The 17,116-nt window shown below is 39.4% G+C and overlaps 1 protein-coding gene across 1 annotated transcript in view; it reads left to right on the top strand.

Moving 5' to 3' along the window:
• The first annotated feature begins 2,565 nt into the window (after nt 1-2,565).
• The window catches only part of TBC1D19 (TBC1 domain family member 19), a 114,656-nt gene continuing 100,105 nt past the window's right edge, over nt 2,566-17,116 (top strand). The window contains exon 1 of the mRNA XM_090268198.1: nt 2,566-2,773. Within this exon, the coding sequence (XP_090124324.1) occupies nt 2,675-2,773 (99 nt within the window). The 5' untranslated portion in view covers nt 2,566-2,674. The remainder of the gene's footprint in view (nt 2,774-17,116) is intronic.

Below are 17,116 nucleotides of genomic sequence, written 5' to 3'. Positions count from 1 at the left end.
TATGCAACACTGACTTCGAAGTAATGTGATTTCCAGATACACAGGTGGAAGGCGAAAGGGGTCTCTCTACTATTGCAGCTCTTTGTGTACCAGCTTTATCAACCACTTGAGATTGAGAATTCCTTGGAATAAGGGACCATTTCTTACTCCTCTTTGTATTCTTGCCATTTTTAGTACAGAGCATGTGTTCTGAAAAGTTTTGCTAAATTGAATTGGAAAAAGAGAACACAGATCATTCTAGAATTGTATTATACTCCAACACACCTGCTCCTACCTAAGGAAGAATTTTTTAATATTGGAATTAAGATTGTTTTGCTTGGGCATGCCTTCAGAATCAAATCTAAACTTCTTAGTTCTACAAATTGTTCTCTTTAAAAAAAAGAACGACTTTAAAAATCCTCTATCTGTGCAAAGAATTGTGCTGGGCATTTTCATGTACGTTGCTACGTTTATTTACTTATTTTCCAGTCATTCTCTTTTCAATAGTACAGAGCATTAGTTTTATTTATTTTTCTCAATTTTAACATTTAATTCATTCATATTTATTGATGTTTTAGTGGTAGGTACTTTGTTTTTCATAATATCCCCTCAAGTGGGCATCATACCCTCTGGTTACAGATGAGAAAGCTAAAACTTTTAGGGGAGGGAGCTCATGCGTCCCAATGGTAAATGGCAGGAAGGAAGTCACGCTGTTTTTTTTATTCCAGGCACCATGCCTTTTCTTCCATTGTACAGTTTCCTCTTCTTTCCCCTGTGACTTGTATTCTTCTCAATCTAAGAATCCTTATCTTTTTAGCTATTAATCACCTTGCTCCTTTCAATCTCAAAATAACTGTCTTCATAGTTTTCTTTCTTTTGGTTTAAAGTGAAGTTTGTGCTGAGAGATTTGTGAATGATTGGTGTGTTGGAATGAAGAGATGGGAAAGAATTGAATAGATTTAGGCCCTGGCCTGGTAGCTCAGTTGGTTAGAGCATCTTCCTGATATACCAAGTTATGGGTTTGATCCCAGGTCAGGGCACATATAAGAATCAACCAATTAATGGTTAAATAAGTGGAACAACAAATTGATGTCACTTTCTCTTTGTCTTTCCCTCCCCTTGCTCTTTCTCTCCCCCAGTCAATTAAGAAAAGAGTTGAAGGAATGTCCTCATCTGTAAGTTTGAGAAATTCTGAGTTGTGGGAGAATGTTTTGTAGAGAAACTACATGTTTTGTAGTCTGTCAGTAATTGCTGTTAAGTCTTTTTTTTTTTCCTACCTTCCTCTTTCCAAAATTGTTTTAATAAACAAACCTGACCAAATAGGTTACTTGGAATCTGTAATTACCATTACAGTATTCTGAACAGTGGTATTATGAATGTCAGGGTGTTGTGCATAGGTGCCTGAGATCCAGTCCCTTTGAATGTCTATTGCTTACCTCTTTTGCTATTGAGAATGTAGTCCTTGGACCAACAGGGTCACAATATCCTGGGAGTTTCTAGAGATGCAGATTAGAAGATCCCACTAGAGGCCTATTGAATTAAAAAATCTCTTGTGATTCCTAAGCACATTAAAGTTTAATGTAGTTAGGCTAGAGTTTTTGCAACAATCTTGGTCTGTTGTCTTGGAATCCTACCTTTGCTTTGCTTAAAATATATGCATAAACACATTTGAAATAAATTCTTGATTATTTTGGAAAGGTTATTCTCATGTGTGTATTAATCCACAGGCCTTTTTCTAGTTGCCTTTGGGAATGTCATTCAATTGATTAAATAGGTTACTTCTAGTTCTCCTAAAAATCTTTGATGTTTCATTGAAGGCAAGAGCCATGTTTCATTTACCTTTGTGCTCACACAATTTCCTGTATGTGAATGATCAATGAGTTGAAAACCGAACGAATTCTGAATAAGTGATTGAATAAATGAATACACGGAAGAAGAAGAATCTAGATAGTACATTCCTTGAAGACTGGGACAATGCTTAGTCACCCTTGAATTGCCAGTGCTTCCCAGAAAAGTGATAAATAAATACTTCCTGGTGAAGTTTGTTTATTCCTGGCTTAAACCCACAGAGAATAGAGACAGGAAAAATGAAAATAAAATGGAACGTTAAGCACAGTGCTAGGCACCTTTATACTTGTTACCTCAGCTAATTGCCACAACATCTTGGGAACTGGGTATCATTTTGCAGAGTTCTTAAGTTTTAAGTACCTCACCCAAGTTCACACGGCTAGTGTCAGAGCCTGATGTTTCTTGCAAATAATTGGCTGTGTCATTGTATGCACAGCCCTCTTTCTGCAGAGATTGAAAGGTGGGAGAGGAAGGATCCTATACAATAAAACACAAAAATGAACACCTCTCTGAGTTCCCCTTGTGCATCGGAGGTGCTGTGGCTCTGGAGGAAAGAGCTCCTCTTCTTGCCTTTCAAGCTAGGACTAAGCAGGAACAATGCAATGAAAATCGACCCTCTCTCAGGTCGTTTTCCGCTGTCGGAACGCAGGTGCTGGGGCCGTCAGGCGCTGGGGGGACCGGAGAGAAACGGACACACGGCCCTGCAGTTGCCTGGTAACGCCCGCTGGAGGAGTCCCAGCATAATAGGGTCCGCGAGAAGTGTCTCTAGCCTTAAGTGGGACGCTGGAGCCCGTTCTCTCCTCGCTGGCAGCCTGTCCCCGCCGCTGGGCGCGTTAGGGCAGGGGAAATGTTGCAGGACGAGTCGGATCTGTCTCTCATTATTGCTCAGATAGTCCAGAAACTCAAGGGCTCCAGTCTGTACGCTCAGCTGGAACGGCAGGCCTGGGTAAGTGAGGCGGAGTGGGAAGGGATGGGGACGGGCGGGGCTGCGGCAGTGCCTCTGTCTCCGTGGGCGTCCCGCTGACCTGCGCTGGAGCCCGCCCCCGGTCTCTCCCACTCCGCTCCTGTGCACGGAAAACGCTCTCTTGCAGGTCCACCTGCTCAGCCTTGCATGCGGGTGATAGGTTTTTAAAGAACGGTGGGGCGCATCATGCCTTTCTTGATGCCAGAGAAACGCTATAGCTGTTTATTCATATTATAGTCCTTTACAGGGTCTGATTTTTTAAACCGCTGCAACCGGGGAAAGTAGTGTGGACCGTGCGTTCTCTCACCTTTTCTGTTCTATCCGTGGGTTTGGACTCCAGGTGCCTTTTTGCTTTAGCATCAATCCATCACCTTGCACTCTACCCTCCTTGCAATAATATGTCCACCTTCCATTTATTGAGTATTTCCTAATGTGCTGGGTTCTTTAATGCAGAGATTAATCAAGAGACCTTTGTCTTCTTGTGTGTATTTGTGAATGTCATGTAAGTGGAGTTACACAGCATATAAGTGTCTGGTTTCTGTCATTTAAAAAAACGCCTTTGAGATCCATCCATTCATGTTGTTGGTATTTCAGTAGTTCTGTTTCTTTTCTTTCTATTTTTTTTTTTCAGTGACAGTTGACATACAATGTTATATTAGTATCAGGTGTACAACATAGTGATTAGAATTTTTTTTAAAATTTATTTGTTTGTTAGTTTATTTATTTATTTTTAGAGAGAGGGGAAAGGAGAAAGAGAGGGAGAGAAACATCACTGTGTGGTTGCCTCTCACTCGCGCCCCAAATTGGGGACCTGATGTGCAACCTAGTCATGTGCCCTGACTGGGAATCGAACCAGCGACACTTGGCTCTCAGGTTGACGCTCAATCCACTGAGCCACAGCAGCCAGGGCGTGATTAGGATTTTTTATTGTTCAATATATCTTACAAAGCGTGACCCTGATAAATCTAGTTCCCATGAGTTGTGTTCCTTTTTATTGATGAGCAATACTTCATTATTTGGGTAGACTATGAATTGTTTATCCCTTCCGTAGTTCCTGGGCATTTTTGGTTATGAAGTTATAGGTTGTTTCCAGTTATAGAGCTTCTGAGTAAAGCTGATATATACATTCTGGTATAGGTTTTTGTTTAAATATTTGTTTTCTTTTCTCTGGGATAAAGACCTAGGATTAGAATTGCTGAGTTGTACAGTGAGTGTATGTCTGATTCTACTAGAATCTTACAAACTTTTCCAAAGTGGCTATAGCATTTTGCATTTCCACCAGCAATTATGAGTTTCATTTGCTCTGCATCCTTCCTAGTACTTGATCTCAGTTTTTATTTATTCTCTTTACATTTTTCTTTTTTAATTTAAGTTACATTTAATTGTTTATGCTCTTACTGTTGTCCCAATTTTTTCCACTTTGCCCCCTTCCACCCAGACCTCCCCACTCCCTCAGGCAATCCCCACACCATCGCCCATGTCCATGGATCATGCATATATGTTCTTTGGCTACTGTGTTCCCTGTGCTGTTCTTTGCATCCCCATGACTGTTCTGTAAGCACCAATTTGTACTTCCTAATCCCTTCACCTTTTTCACCCATCTCTCCGACCCCGCTCACATCTGGCAACAATCAGAACATTTTCTGTATCTGTTTCTGTTTTTCTTGTTAGTTTAGTTTATTTTTTAGATTCAATTATTGATAGATATGTTTATTGCCATTTTATTGTTCATATTTTTTATCTTCTTTTTCTTAAAGAAGACCTGTTAGCTTTTTTTTTTTTTTTTTATAATACTGGTTTGGTGATGCTGAGCTCCTTTAGCTTTTTCTTGTCTGGGAAGCTCTTCATCTGTCCTTTGATTCTAAATGATAGCTTTGCTGGGTAGAATAATCTTGGTTGTAGGTCCTCGCTATTCATCACCTTGAATATTTTGTGCCAATCCCTTTTAGCCTGCAAAGTTTCTTTTGAGAAATCAGCTGATAATATTATGGGAGCTCCCTTGTAGTTAACTAGCTGCTTTTCTCTTGCTGCTTTTAAGATTCTCTCTTTGTCTCTAACCATTGTCATTTTAATTATGATGTGACTTAGTGTGGGCCTCTTTGAGTTTATCTTATTTGAGATTCTCTGTGCTTTCTAGACTTTTGTGTTCATTTCCTTTAACAGGCTAGGAAAGTTTCTTGTCATTAGTTTTTCAAATAGGCTTTCAATGTCTTGCTCTTTCTCTTCTCCTTGTGGCATCCCTATGATGTGAATATAGATGTGCTTGAAGTTGTCCCAGAGTCTCCTTACACTGATTATTTTTTTGGATTCTTTTTTCTTTTGCTGTTCTGATGATGTGGTTTTTGCTTCCTAGTCTCCAAATCCCTTAATTGAGACTCTGCTTCAATATAATTTATTCTTCATTTCAGTTATTACAGTTTTTATTTCTGATTGGTTCTTCTTTATGGTTTCCATATCCTTTTGTATGCTGTTGAAGTTCTCACTAAGTTCATTTAAGTTTATTGAGCATCCTTATAACCAGTATTTTGAACTCTGCATCTAGTACATTGTTTGCCTCTGTTTTGTTTAGTTCTTTTTTAAAGTTTTGTTCTGTTCTTTCATTTGGGACATGTTTTTTTGTCTTCTAATTTTGACCACCTCCCTGTGTTTGTTTTTATGTGTTAGGTAGAGCCTCTATGACTCCCTGGCTTGGAAGAGTGGCCTAATGTAGTAAGTGTCCTGTAGAGTCCAGTGGCACAGCCTTGCCTATTACCCAAGCTGGGAACTTTAGGTGTGCCCACCATGTAAGCTGTGTACACCCTCCTTTTGTAATTGAGCGTTGATTGCTGAGGGATTTACTCAGACTGATCAGCTGCAAGGACTGGCTATGACCACTGACCACCAACCTCCAACATCTGTGGAGGATCAGCTGTGCAGGGGCCCAGTCCACAGAGCAGAACTTACTTCAGCAGGACTCTGGTGCCTGCTGATTCCACCCCTTGAATATGTTGCTTGTAGAGTTGGCTGGGTGGTGGTGTTCCAGTGTGGTCTATAGCAGTCCACTGGTGTGCAGGCCCCGGGTCCTCTTGAGAGGTACAGGCCATGGTCAGCCACCACCTGTGTTCTGACTGGGGCCACCCGGGGTAAACTACAAAGTGATCTGCAGTTGGCTGCTGCTTGTGCTGGGTTTGGGGGTGCCCAAGTGAGTCCAAGCTGTGAACCAAGGCTAGCTGCTGCTAGTGCTGTGCTTGGGCCACTTACCAGTAGGCACAGGGTACACTGAGGGCACATGCTGCTTGTTTGAGAGAATTTAGGAAAATCTGGGGCGGGAACCAAGAGAAGCCATTCATGTGGAAAAGACTGTTATGAGATGGGTTTTTTTTTCTTAATTATTTGGGACACTTTTCCCATGAAGCCTGTGTCTTGGATTTTCTTTTGGGAAGTTTTTCTTTTCTTTTCTTTTTTTTTTTTTTAATTAGTAGACTTTATTTCTTAGAATATTTTTAGGTTTATGAAAAAATTGAGTGGCAGGTACAGAGTTTGCATACATCCGTTCTCCCCTTCTTACATAGCTGCAATTAGTAAACCAATATTGATGCATTATTATTGAAGTCCTTACCATAGTTTATGTCAAGATTCACTTTTTGTGTTGTGCAGTTCTGTGGGTTTTGACAAATGTATACTGTCATGTGTGCACTGTTCCAGTGTCTTACAGAGTAGTTTCCGTGCCCAGAAAATCTTCTGTGTCCCCGTGACTCATTCCTCTCTTCTCCCAAGGTCCTGGCAACCACTGACTTTTTTTTTTTTTTAAACTGTTTTGCCTTTAAGAATGCCATAAAGTTGGAATCATTACAGTATGCAGCTTTTCCAAACTGGCTTCTTTCACTTAGTAATAAATATATTATGCTGCTCTGTGTCTATTTCTTTGGATATTTTTTGTGTGGATGTATCACAGTTTATTTATATGAATACATTCACCTATTGAAGGATGTCTTGGTTGCTTCCAAGTTTTGGCAGTTATGAAGGCAACTGCTATAAACATTCCTGTGTAGATTTTTTGTCAACATAAGTTAACTTGTGTTGGTAAATATCAAGGAGTGTGGTTGCTGGAGTGTGTGGTGAAAACTGTGATTAACTTTGTTAGAAACAGACAACTTGTCTTCCAGTGTGTCTGTCGTCGGCAGCCGTCCGTCTCGAGAGACGATGGTGTAGCTTCTTAAGAGTCTATCTGCACCGCCGAGAACGGCTGTGCAGTCCGACTCGGGAGTGACACGGTATCTGTCTCCTCCCATGTTGAATCGACATCTTGCGATGACGCTGGAGTGTCCTCTCCAGTGAAGCTGAAGCTACAGAGCCTGGGCAGGGTGATATGGAGGGTCTGCTGTTGCCCATGCAGCAGACCCCCCCTCTCTTCGCAGCTGAAGGATCCAAGGGAAAGACGGAGTCAATACAGCTTGGCTTCAGGTGCGCCGCAGGAGTTGCCAGTGTTGACTACAACGTCAAACCGCCTTAGGGACTCCGGCTCCAGATTTTCTGTCGGGGTTTACTCCCTTAGCCTTTCCCCTGAAGAGGTATGCCGCAAGGCAGCGGAGGTTTTTTGGAATCAGAGTTTTCCTTCTCTGATGTGCCCTGACTGGAAATCGAACCAGGGACACTTAGCTCGCAGGCCGACGCTCAATCCACTGAGCCAAACCAGCCAGGGACAGCTGCCAAATACTAAATTTAAATATAGTCCTTTACTGTGTAAAAAAGAACAAGGATTGGAAGCATGTTATAGTTTATATATTTAAATATATAGAAAGTTTGTGAATGTTGCAGAAGGTCTGTAAAAAGTTGTAATAATAAAAAAAAAATTGTGAAAGTTTTTAAACCTAGGAAAAGGAAACCTCAATTACTTATGGTCTAATTGTATGGTTACTGTACTTTGTATTTGCATTGGCCATATGCTCTAAAAGGAAAACTTAGGTTTCCCAAGGAAATTTAAAACTTCACATTAAAAAAAAAAAAGGAAACCAGGAAAAGTGTAAGGCATGTAAATGCAAAGGTTTGCTAAGTTTATAAAGGTTAAAAAAAAAATTGTATGGTTTTAATAATGAAAAGTATAAGACATGGAAATCAATTTTACTAAATATTAAAAGAACAAAAATTTTCCTTCAGACTGTATATTTTTCTCCCTACCTAATCCTTCCAAAATTCGGCAATTTGAAAAAGTAAGTAATAACATTAGGTTTCTTTGCATAAAATTAAGAAGACCAGTTGTAAATAAAGGTATTGTTAACCAAGACTTTGACTGGAATGACATGCCTAAAGGAGGCATGCTTAGGCTCTGGTTGCTAACAGAAATCCCTAAGGAACTGGATTTAACTTTTGAAGCTAAGAAAAGACCATGAAAAAAAGGCCTGACACCTTAATTGGTTGTGCAGTTTATGGCAGTCTTTCCAGGTGTGAGAAACGCTCACAATAAAAACTGGGACACAGGACTTAAGCCGTAAAACGAGGCCTTTAAGTATTCACAAGTCTGCAGAGCCGGGCACACCCTCACAGCCAGGAGAATGTGCGTGCCAAGTAGACAAAGGAAACTGGTTTTATAGTCTTAGCTTCCCCACCCTGAAATTGCCACCCTAAAGTGATTATCTTCCTTGCCCTAGTGTGTCTGTACTATTTTGCATTCCCACCAGCAATGAGAGTTTCTGCTGCTCCACATCCTCACCAGCATTTGGTGTATTAGATTTTAGCCACTCTTAATAGGTATGTTGTGATATCTCACTGTTGTTTTAATTTGCAATTTCCTAATGACATGGTGAGATGTCTGTTTGGATCTTTTTTGCCCCTTTTTAAATTGGGAATTTTCTTGTTGTAGAGTTGTAAGAGTATTTTTCATGTGTCAGGCACAATTCTAGGCCCTGGGCATACAACAGTGACAAGATAAAGTATTCCCCTCATGAAGAGATGATAGTGTTACAAATAAATACAGGTCCACAATCCCTTATCCAAAACCTGGGGCCAGATATGTTTCAGATTTCAGATTTTTTTCCCCAAATTGTATGCATATTCTGTATGGTGTTTAATGTCCCTACCATGATCTTGCATCACCCAGTAATTCTATACGTTAATATTTATGTAGCAAAATGTATGAATTTTCACACTCAGTGTGATAAATAAGGACTATAAATAGTCTCGTGTCAATTCAGGTCAGATCAGATTTTGCCATTAAATGAGTTCAAGTCAGGACAGACTTTGCCACCAATTCAGTTACACAAAACTTTGGTGTTCAAACTCTTTAGGTTTTGGAATTTCAAATAAAGATGTATGCATCTGTACCTATAACATCCAACAGTTAATTAATTGCCTTGATGTAATAAAAAGTAGGACAAGGAAATAGAAAGATAAAGCAGGGAGGGTAAGGAGCTGATTACATGGGACACTCACAGGGGAATAATGGGGACAACTGTAATAGAACAACAATAAAAAAAAAGAAATTAAAGAAAACATGTATTTGACTGGTTCTTAAGATAAATAAAATAACAGACCTATAATGTTATAAATTCATAAAAATACAATTATAGATCTTTTTAAAGTGATGAACCTCGGACTTGAAAAAATGAGAAAACTTTGCCTTAGTTTATATCCATTAGCTCAGACATTCAGTAGAAAGTCGCTAACTCTTAAAAGGCAGCTTTACAATCAGCTTTGATAATGTAAACAACTGGCTGTGTTGGTTGCGTGCCTTTAAGATTTTGATCTGTAGGGCATTTTCCTACACCAGTATTTTCTGGACTGCCTACATTTTGTCTTTTGTGAGTGTACTCAGAGAGTGCTAGAGCACCGTGGTCCAACTTAACTAGAAAAATGGAATCACACAGAACATTTTAAAGCTAATGTAAATGAGTTTTAGATTTTTTCCCTACCAGTGCTTCTCTTTTAGAATTACGATTAAACATCGACTCTTTTAATGTATCCTTATATATATATTGAAGTTTAATTTTTAAAAATATTAGTACGATGACATGGAATTTTGTGTTCCTAGAAAGGGGTTATTTCTAAGTTTCCTGAATTACTTTGTTATGAAGTCAACCTGCATCTTTTATTTATTTATTTAGTGTTGTTGTTACAGTTGTCTAAATTTTCCCGGGTGGCTCTCCCCTGCCCCACCGCCCTTCCCACAATCAGTCCCCACCCTGTTGTACATGTTCATGTGTCATTTATACCTGTTCCTTGACTAGACTTTTCCCCTTCTTTCCCCCATTACCCCTCTCCCTGTCTCTCCTCTGGTCACTGTCAGTTTGTGTCTTATTTCCATGTCTCTGGTTGTATTTCACTCATTTGTTTGTTTTGTTCATTAGGTTCCACTTATAGGTGAGATCACATGGTATTTGTCTTTCCCCACCTGGCTTATTTCACTTAGCATAGCACTCTCCAGTTCCATCAATGCTATCATGAAGGGTAGGACTTCCTTCTTTGTTATTGCTGTGTAGTATTCCATTGTGTAAATGTACCACAGTTTTTTGATCCACTCGTCTACAGATGGTCACTTAGACTGTTTCCAGCACTTAGCTATTGTAAATAATGCTGCTATGAACATAGGGGTGCATAGGTTCTTTTGAGTTGAGGTTTCAGGATGCTTAGGATATAATCCCAGCAATGGAATCACTGGATCAAAAGGCAGTTCCATTTTTAGCTTTTTGAGGAAATTCCATACTGTTTTCCATAGTGGCTGCACCAGTCTGCGTTCCCACCAACAGTTCAGTAGGGTTCCCGTTTCTCCACATCCTTGCCAGTACTTGTTTATTGATTTGTTGATGATGGCCATTCTGACTGGTGTAAAGTGGTATCTCATTGTGGTTTTTATTTGCATGTCTCTGATGACTAGTGATGTTGAGAATTCTTTCATATACCTTTGGACCCTCTGTATGTCCTCCTTGGAGAAATATCTGTTCAGGTCCTTTGCCCATTTTTTAAATTGGATTGTCTGTCTTCCTGGCGTTGAGTTGTATAAGTTCTTTATATATTTTGGAGATCAAACCCTTGCCCAAGGTATCATTGACAAATTCATTTTCCCATACAGTTAGTTCCTTTTTCACTTTACTGATGTTTTCTTTAACTGTGAAGAAGCTTTTTAATTTGATGTAGTCCCATTTGTTTATTCTTTCCTTTATATCTGTTGCCCTAGGAGATACATTGGCAAAAACATTGCTGTGTGGGATATTTGAAATTTTATTGCCTATGAACTTGAGTGTTTTTAATTTTTTTCTGTGATGTTGGTTTCTAGTTTCAAGCCATTGTGATCTGAGAAGATGCTCGATATAATTTCATTTTTTAAAAATTTGTTGAGGCTTTTGTGGCCTACCATGTGGTCTCTCTTTGATATATACAGAACCTCTCACCCCAAAGAAGCAAAATATACATTCTTTTCAAATGCACGTGGAACATTTTCAATTAAGTCTGTGTGATCTAGAGTGGTGTTGAATGCCACAATATCCTTGTTGATTCTTTCCTTGGAAGATCTATCCATTGTTGACAATGGGGTGTTAAAATCCCCTACTTTTATGAATGTGTTGCTGTCGATACCTTTCTTGAAGTCCTTCAAGATTTTCCTTATATATTTGGGTGTTTTGGGTACATATATGTCTACAAGGGTTATATCTTCTTGATGGATTATTCCCTTAAGTATTTTGTAGTGTCCTTCTTTATCTCTTTTTATGGTCTTTGTTTTGAAATCTATTCTGTTTGCTATAAGTATTGCTACCCTAGCTTTTCTCATGTTTGCTTGGAATATTTTTTTCATCCCTTCACTTTCAGTCTGTGTAGATCTTTTGTTCTGAGGCAGGTCTCTTGTAGACAGCATTAATATTTTCTTATCCATTCAGCTATCCTGTGTCTTTTGATTTAATCCATATTTAAAGTTATTATTGATAAGTATTTATTCATTGCCAATTTTTCCCTTTGTACCTGTGTTCCTCTCTCTCACTCTCTTTTTCATCTTGTTACAGCAGTCTCTCTAGCATCTTTTGCAATGCTGGTTTGGTGGAGATGGCTTCTTCTAGCTTCTTCTTTTTTATTTTTTTTTGTCTGGGAAACACCTTATTTTGCCTTCCATTTTAAATGAGAGCCTTGCTGGGTAGAGTAGTCTTCGTTGCAAGCCTTTGCTTTTCATTATTTGGAATATATCTTGTCATTCTCTTCTGGTTTGTAGTGTTTCTGTTGAGTAATTAGCTGAAAGCCTTATTAGAGTTCCCTTGTATGTTACTAGCTGTATCTCTCTTGCTGCCTTTAAGACTCTTTCTTTCTCTTAAAATTTTGCCATTTTAATTATGATGTGTCTTGGAGTGGGCCTCTTTGGCTTCATCTTGATTGGGACCCTCTGTGCTTCCTGGACTTGGGTGACTTTTTCTCTCATCAAGTTAGGGAAGTTTTCTGTCATTAGTTTTTCAAACAGGTTTTCTGTCCATTGCTCCTCTTCTTCTCCTTCTTGTATCCCAGTGATATGGGCATTATTACGTTTCATGGTGTCCTGCAGCTCCCTTAAACACTCTTTATTCTTTTTTAGTCTTTTTTTATTTTGTTTCACTGTCTGTGATTTTTTTACCTTGTCCTCCAGCTCACTGATTCTATCCTCTGCTTCATCTAGCCTGCTTTTAATTCCTTCTCCTGTGTCCTTCAGTTCAAATATTGCATTCTTCATTTCCTCTTGGCTCTTATTGATAGTTTCTATGTCCTATTTCATGCTAGTGTAGGTAATAATAACTTCTTTGTAGTTTTCCTGGAGTTGTTTGTAGTTCTCACTGGGCTCCTTGAGCATCCTTATAACTTTATTTTAAACTCAATGTCTGATAGTTTGCTTGTCTCTATTTCATTTAGCAACCTTTCTGGGGATTTCTCCTTTCCTTTGATTGGGGGTTGTTTCTTTGTCTCCCCATTTTAGGAGACTGATCTTGTTTGTTTCTGCTTCTTAGATTTATCTGCTTTGACTCCCTCTCTTTGTGCTGAGACCTTCTGTGGTAGGAGACCTGCAGGATCCAGTGGTGCAGTCTCCTTGATGTACTGAGCTTAATGCCCTTGGGATGCCCTTTATGCTGTTTATGTGGGCTCTGGTTGTAATTGGGTTTTGGTTGTTGTTGGGTCTTTTTTTGGTGGACCTTCTCTCTGGCTGACTGATTGAGAGTCACCCCTCCCACCACATCTTGTATGCTGTTGTACAAGAACACTGTCTTCTCTTTTTGGATCCTCTCCTGGTGATCTCAGATGGTGTCCCAGAGTGGCCCTAGGGAGCCTGTCCGAGACTACTAATGACCAACAGTCTGTGGCTCTCCTCTTCAATTGTTAATCTAGTCAATTTCTAATCAGCAATCAGGATTGAGAATCACAGGGTGGAGCAGAGTAATTCCTGCAGGCAGGGCTATTACTTCCCCTCAGGCCTGATGCCTTTTGGTGGGGGCTGTTCTACCTGAGCAAGATGGCTCCTGCAGTATGGAAAATGATTCAGTACAGGGATCCTGGCAGCTGCTCCCTCAGTTCTCTCCCCAAAGCCACCAAACCCAGCCTCCCTTCAAGCATCTTTAGTCCACTCTACCATCCCTTTGTCAGCACCTAGGATATTGACTGCGAGTGAAATTTTGTGCTTTGTCCCTTTAAGAGGCTTCTGTATTTCCAGCCATCTCTTCCTGACAGACAGAAACCTGCTACTTTTCACAGCTGGATGTTATCTAGGTTCCTTTTCAGCTCTGGTACTGTAGGCTAGGGAGCCTGGCTTGGGGTTTAGAACCCACACTTCTCAGGGGAAATCCCCTGGCTGCTGAAAATTATCTCTGGAACTTCAACTGCCATTGTGGGAGCCCAACCAGCTCTCTCCCATTTCCTTCACACTCTGTACCAGTCATGTTGTGGTGAGTGGTTTCTTCCGTCTGTCCGTGGTTATAAGGCTTCCCTCCAGCTATTGTTCAGTTGGTTATTTCAGATGATTTCTCCACAATTGAGTTGTAAGTCCAGATTTGTCCTGGGAGGAGGTTAGTGTAGCTTCTACTTACTCCTCCACCATCTTGCATCTCCCTCAACCTGCATCTTAAAATTGCACTTGCTCACTCATCCTCTAGACATTAGAATAATAGCCTAAATCCAAATTTGATGTCTAGCATTGGGTCAGCATGTTTACTTTCTATCTTGCATTGTTTGTATTTAAAATGGTTGTTGTGCTAAAACCTCAAATGTTATTTTCATTCCATTAAGTATTTAATAAGTCTTGTTGCTCAGATTGTTATTATAAATAATAGAATTATGAAAGGAAGGAACCTGAAAGAAGATAGGCTTTGGAGAGAAAAGAAATAATATGAATAATATGAATGATGGGATGTTGTCATAAGTCTAGAACCCCAGAGCATCTCAGTGCTAGCACTCTTTACTAAAAAACTTATGGGGTTATATCTCAAATATTGTTTTTGTATTCATCATTACCAGAAATATGTACCATGCATAGAGAATTTAGAGAACATAAAAAGGAGAAAAGAAACTGACCTTCTTTTATTATTTATTTTAGGAAAATGAAAATTAAATGGCTTTAATTAAAAAGATTTTAATTAAATACATTTTGTGTAAGGCATGGATAGGTAGAACATATATTGGTATTGAAAAGCCTGTGCCACAACTAGAGCTTACTTGTGTGTTCTCTTTCTCTCTCTCTCTCTTGGGATTTGGCATATAGTAGGGGAAGCTTCTGATTGGACTACTGCAGTTGATATATAGATGGATAATTCAGGGACTCTGACTGAGTTTGGTGTGAACCAGGGAGTGGTTCTATCCTTACCCATATCTAACTTGGCTATGGTCATGCCTTTTAATTCTGGGAAGTAAAACAGTGAAGAAGCGGATAATGGTGTTCAGGATTTCAAAGTAAGGAATCTGTTGTCTTCATAGAATTTATGTACTTAAAGGATAAGATACCTATTAGAATATGGGTTTGCTTTGTGTAAGTATATCTCTTCATGTTTTATTTCAACACTGTTACTTAGAGAAGGTTCATGTAAGAGTCTTGAATTAGGTAAGGCCAAGTTGAAATGAGAGGAATAAGATTGATTAGTAGATGTGAACTGAAGACTGTTTCAGGCATAAAGTATGTTATGAAAAGAGGCTAAGAAGTAAGGATGTGGAGTAAGGGGGACAGGGAATAAGGCAGTCAGTGCTGACAGAGAAGTGGGTCAGCTTGGCGACGTCAGCACGAGAAAGCCAGAGAGGGATACATCTTTAGGTGAGAGAAACCAGAGCAGGGCTCCAGTTATACAACACAGATTGAGTATAAGGCATGGTCAGCTTGCACAGAGCCAAAATTTCCAGCTGGAAACTAGAACTCATTCTTGGCTGCAATGCATGTCTACCAGGACTGCTAGGGTTACAGAAACAAATCTGATCAACAGTTTTACAGAGAACCAAGAGTATTAGAAAGAAATGGGGATACCCAATTCAACATGTTTTAATAAGCCTTTCTTCTGGGGTCGTGTTTGGCTTTTGACAGAAAATAGACAATGTCCAAAGCAATTATATTAATGATAAAAGAATGTTTGGGGAGTAATGTGACAAAGGGCTTTATATCGCTTTTTTAAATCACACTTACCTTATTTTTTTGTGTGTGTTTCTCAGTACATTGTGAATTCCTTGAGAGTAAGGGAGGACTCTGTCTTGTTCTTCTTTTTATGTCCGACAGCTGACACACAGGCCATGTTCAGTTAGTTATTGAAAGGAGAATGCAGATGAAAAGGCACACACTAAGGTATAAATATACTGAAAGGAAACGGCTGGGGATGGGGAACGCTTGGACGGCACTCAGGTTGGGAAGACGAGCGTGAGTTCCCAATGTAGGAGCAGCAGTAAGGCTGAGCAGGAGGTTTCTGTTCTAGGGCACTTCCAGAGAGAGCGTATACAGGCTGGGTGGGTGTAGATTTTGACAGGACGGTAAATGCCAGGATGAATTTGCCTTTGTTCTATAGGCAGTGAATGGGGTCACTGAGGTATTTTGAGGAGGATGAAGACATGAAGGTGGTTTTTAGGAATAAGAGGTGAGTGTTCGCTTACTTCTCTTCTCCATCCCTTCCCCCTTTCTAGTGCGAGCACTCCCAAGCCGTTGTGCCCTCAGCCTGTATGCCTTGGCTCCCCTTGTCCAGTTTCCTCAGAATTAGTTGTCCCTTTCTCTAGGGACGATACCTCTGTTGTGACATTTTCTTTCTTATAGGGAGTTAGTTTTTTGTATCGGCTATTTTCTTTTCCAGATTAAAAATTCCAGAGGACAAGGATGATGTCTTATTTGTTTTGTGTTCCCCTGGGGGTTTTGTGGGTATAGATTTAAGGACTCGGTAGTGCAAATGCGTACACTGAATACATGTTTATGAAGAACTTACTGTGGGATAGCTCTTGTACTGCATCTGCGTTACAGAGAGAGATGGAGGACACTTGTCCTCGAGAAGCCTATAGTCTAGTGCAGTGATTCTCAAAGTGTGATCTGCGGGTCACTGGTGGTCTGTAAGACCCTTTCAGGTTGAAAATATTTTATGTAATATAATAAATAATGCATATAATGTATAAATCAATAATACCTTTTTTGAAAAGGAAATTTTGTTGTGCTGACATTTGTGCTGGGCCGTGTCAGTGGGTTTATCTGCAGGTGTCTTAGTGCAGATCGCAGAGCGGGTACCAACTGTAATAGTTAATAGTCATTGTATTCTTCACACCACACATTCACATACAGGAATTCAGCTGTACTTGAGTGTCCTTGATGAAAGAGCAAACAATTATTAATTTAATTAAATCTGATTTCTTGAAAACACATCTTTTTAGTATTCTGTTTGAGGAAATGGAAAGTATGCATAAGGCACTTCTGCTGTATATTGAAGTAAAATGATTATCAAGAAGAAAAGCACTCTTGTAATTAACTGATTGAGTTACAAGTGGAACTGCTTTTTTTTTTTTTTTTTTTTAATGGAACACCATTTCTACTTAAAAGAGTGTTTGACAAACTATTAGGTATTTGGCAGATATGTTCTCTAAAGTGAGCAAAGTGAGCCTCACTTTAAGGAAAACCACTATGTGTTGCCAATGATAAAATTTTAACTTTAAATAAAAATTAGATTCTGTAAAACTGTGTCCACCACTGTGAACTTGATGACTTCCCGATACTTGAAGACTTTTTGATGATATTCATGGTGATGCTAAAGAATGTTACTTTCTGATATTGTTTAATGAAATGTGTCTACTGCATCACTTAGTATATTTTCTATTTGAGTTTCAAGACAATCTAGTGCAGTTGTTAGTTTCCCTGTAAAATAAAAAAGAAAATTGAGATACATAGAGTTTAAGTGACTTGAT

Source organism: Furipterus horrens, unplaced genomic scaffold (genome assembly GCF_987537825.1).
Source record: "Furipterus horrens unplaced genomic scaffold, mFurHor1.1.pri manual_scaffold_2, whole genome shotgun sequence".
NCBI classification, from domain to species: Eukaryota; Metazoa; Chordata; class Mammalia; order Chiroptera; family Furipteridae; genus Furipterus; species Furipterus horrens.
Note: the sequence above shows the minus strand (reverse complement) of the source record. Positions and strands in the feature narration are given on the sequence as shown.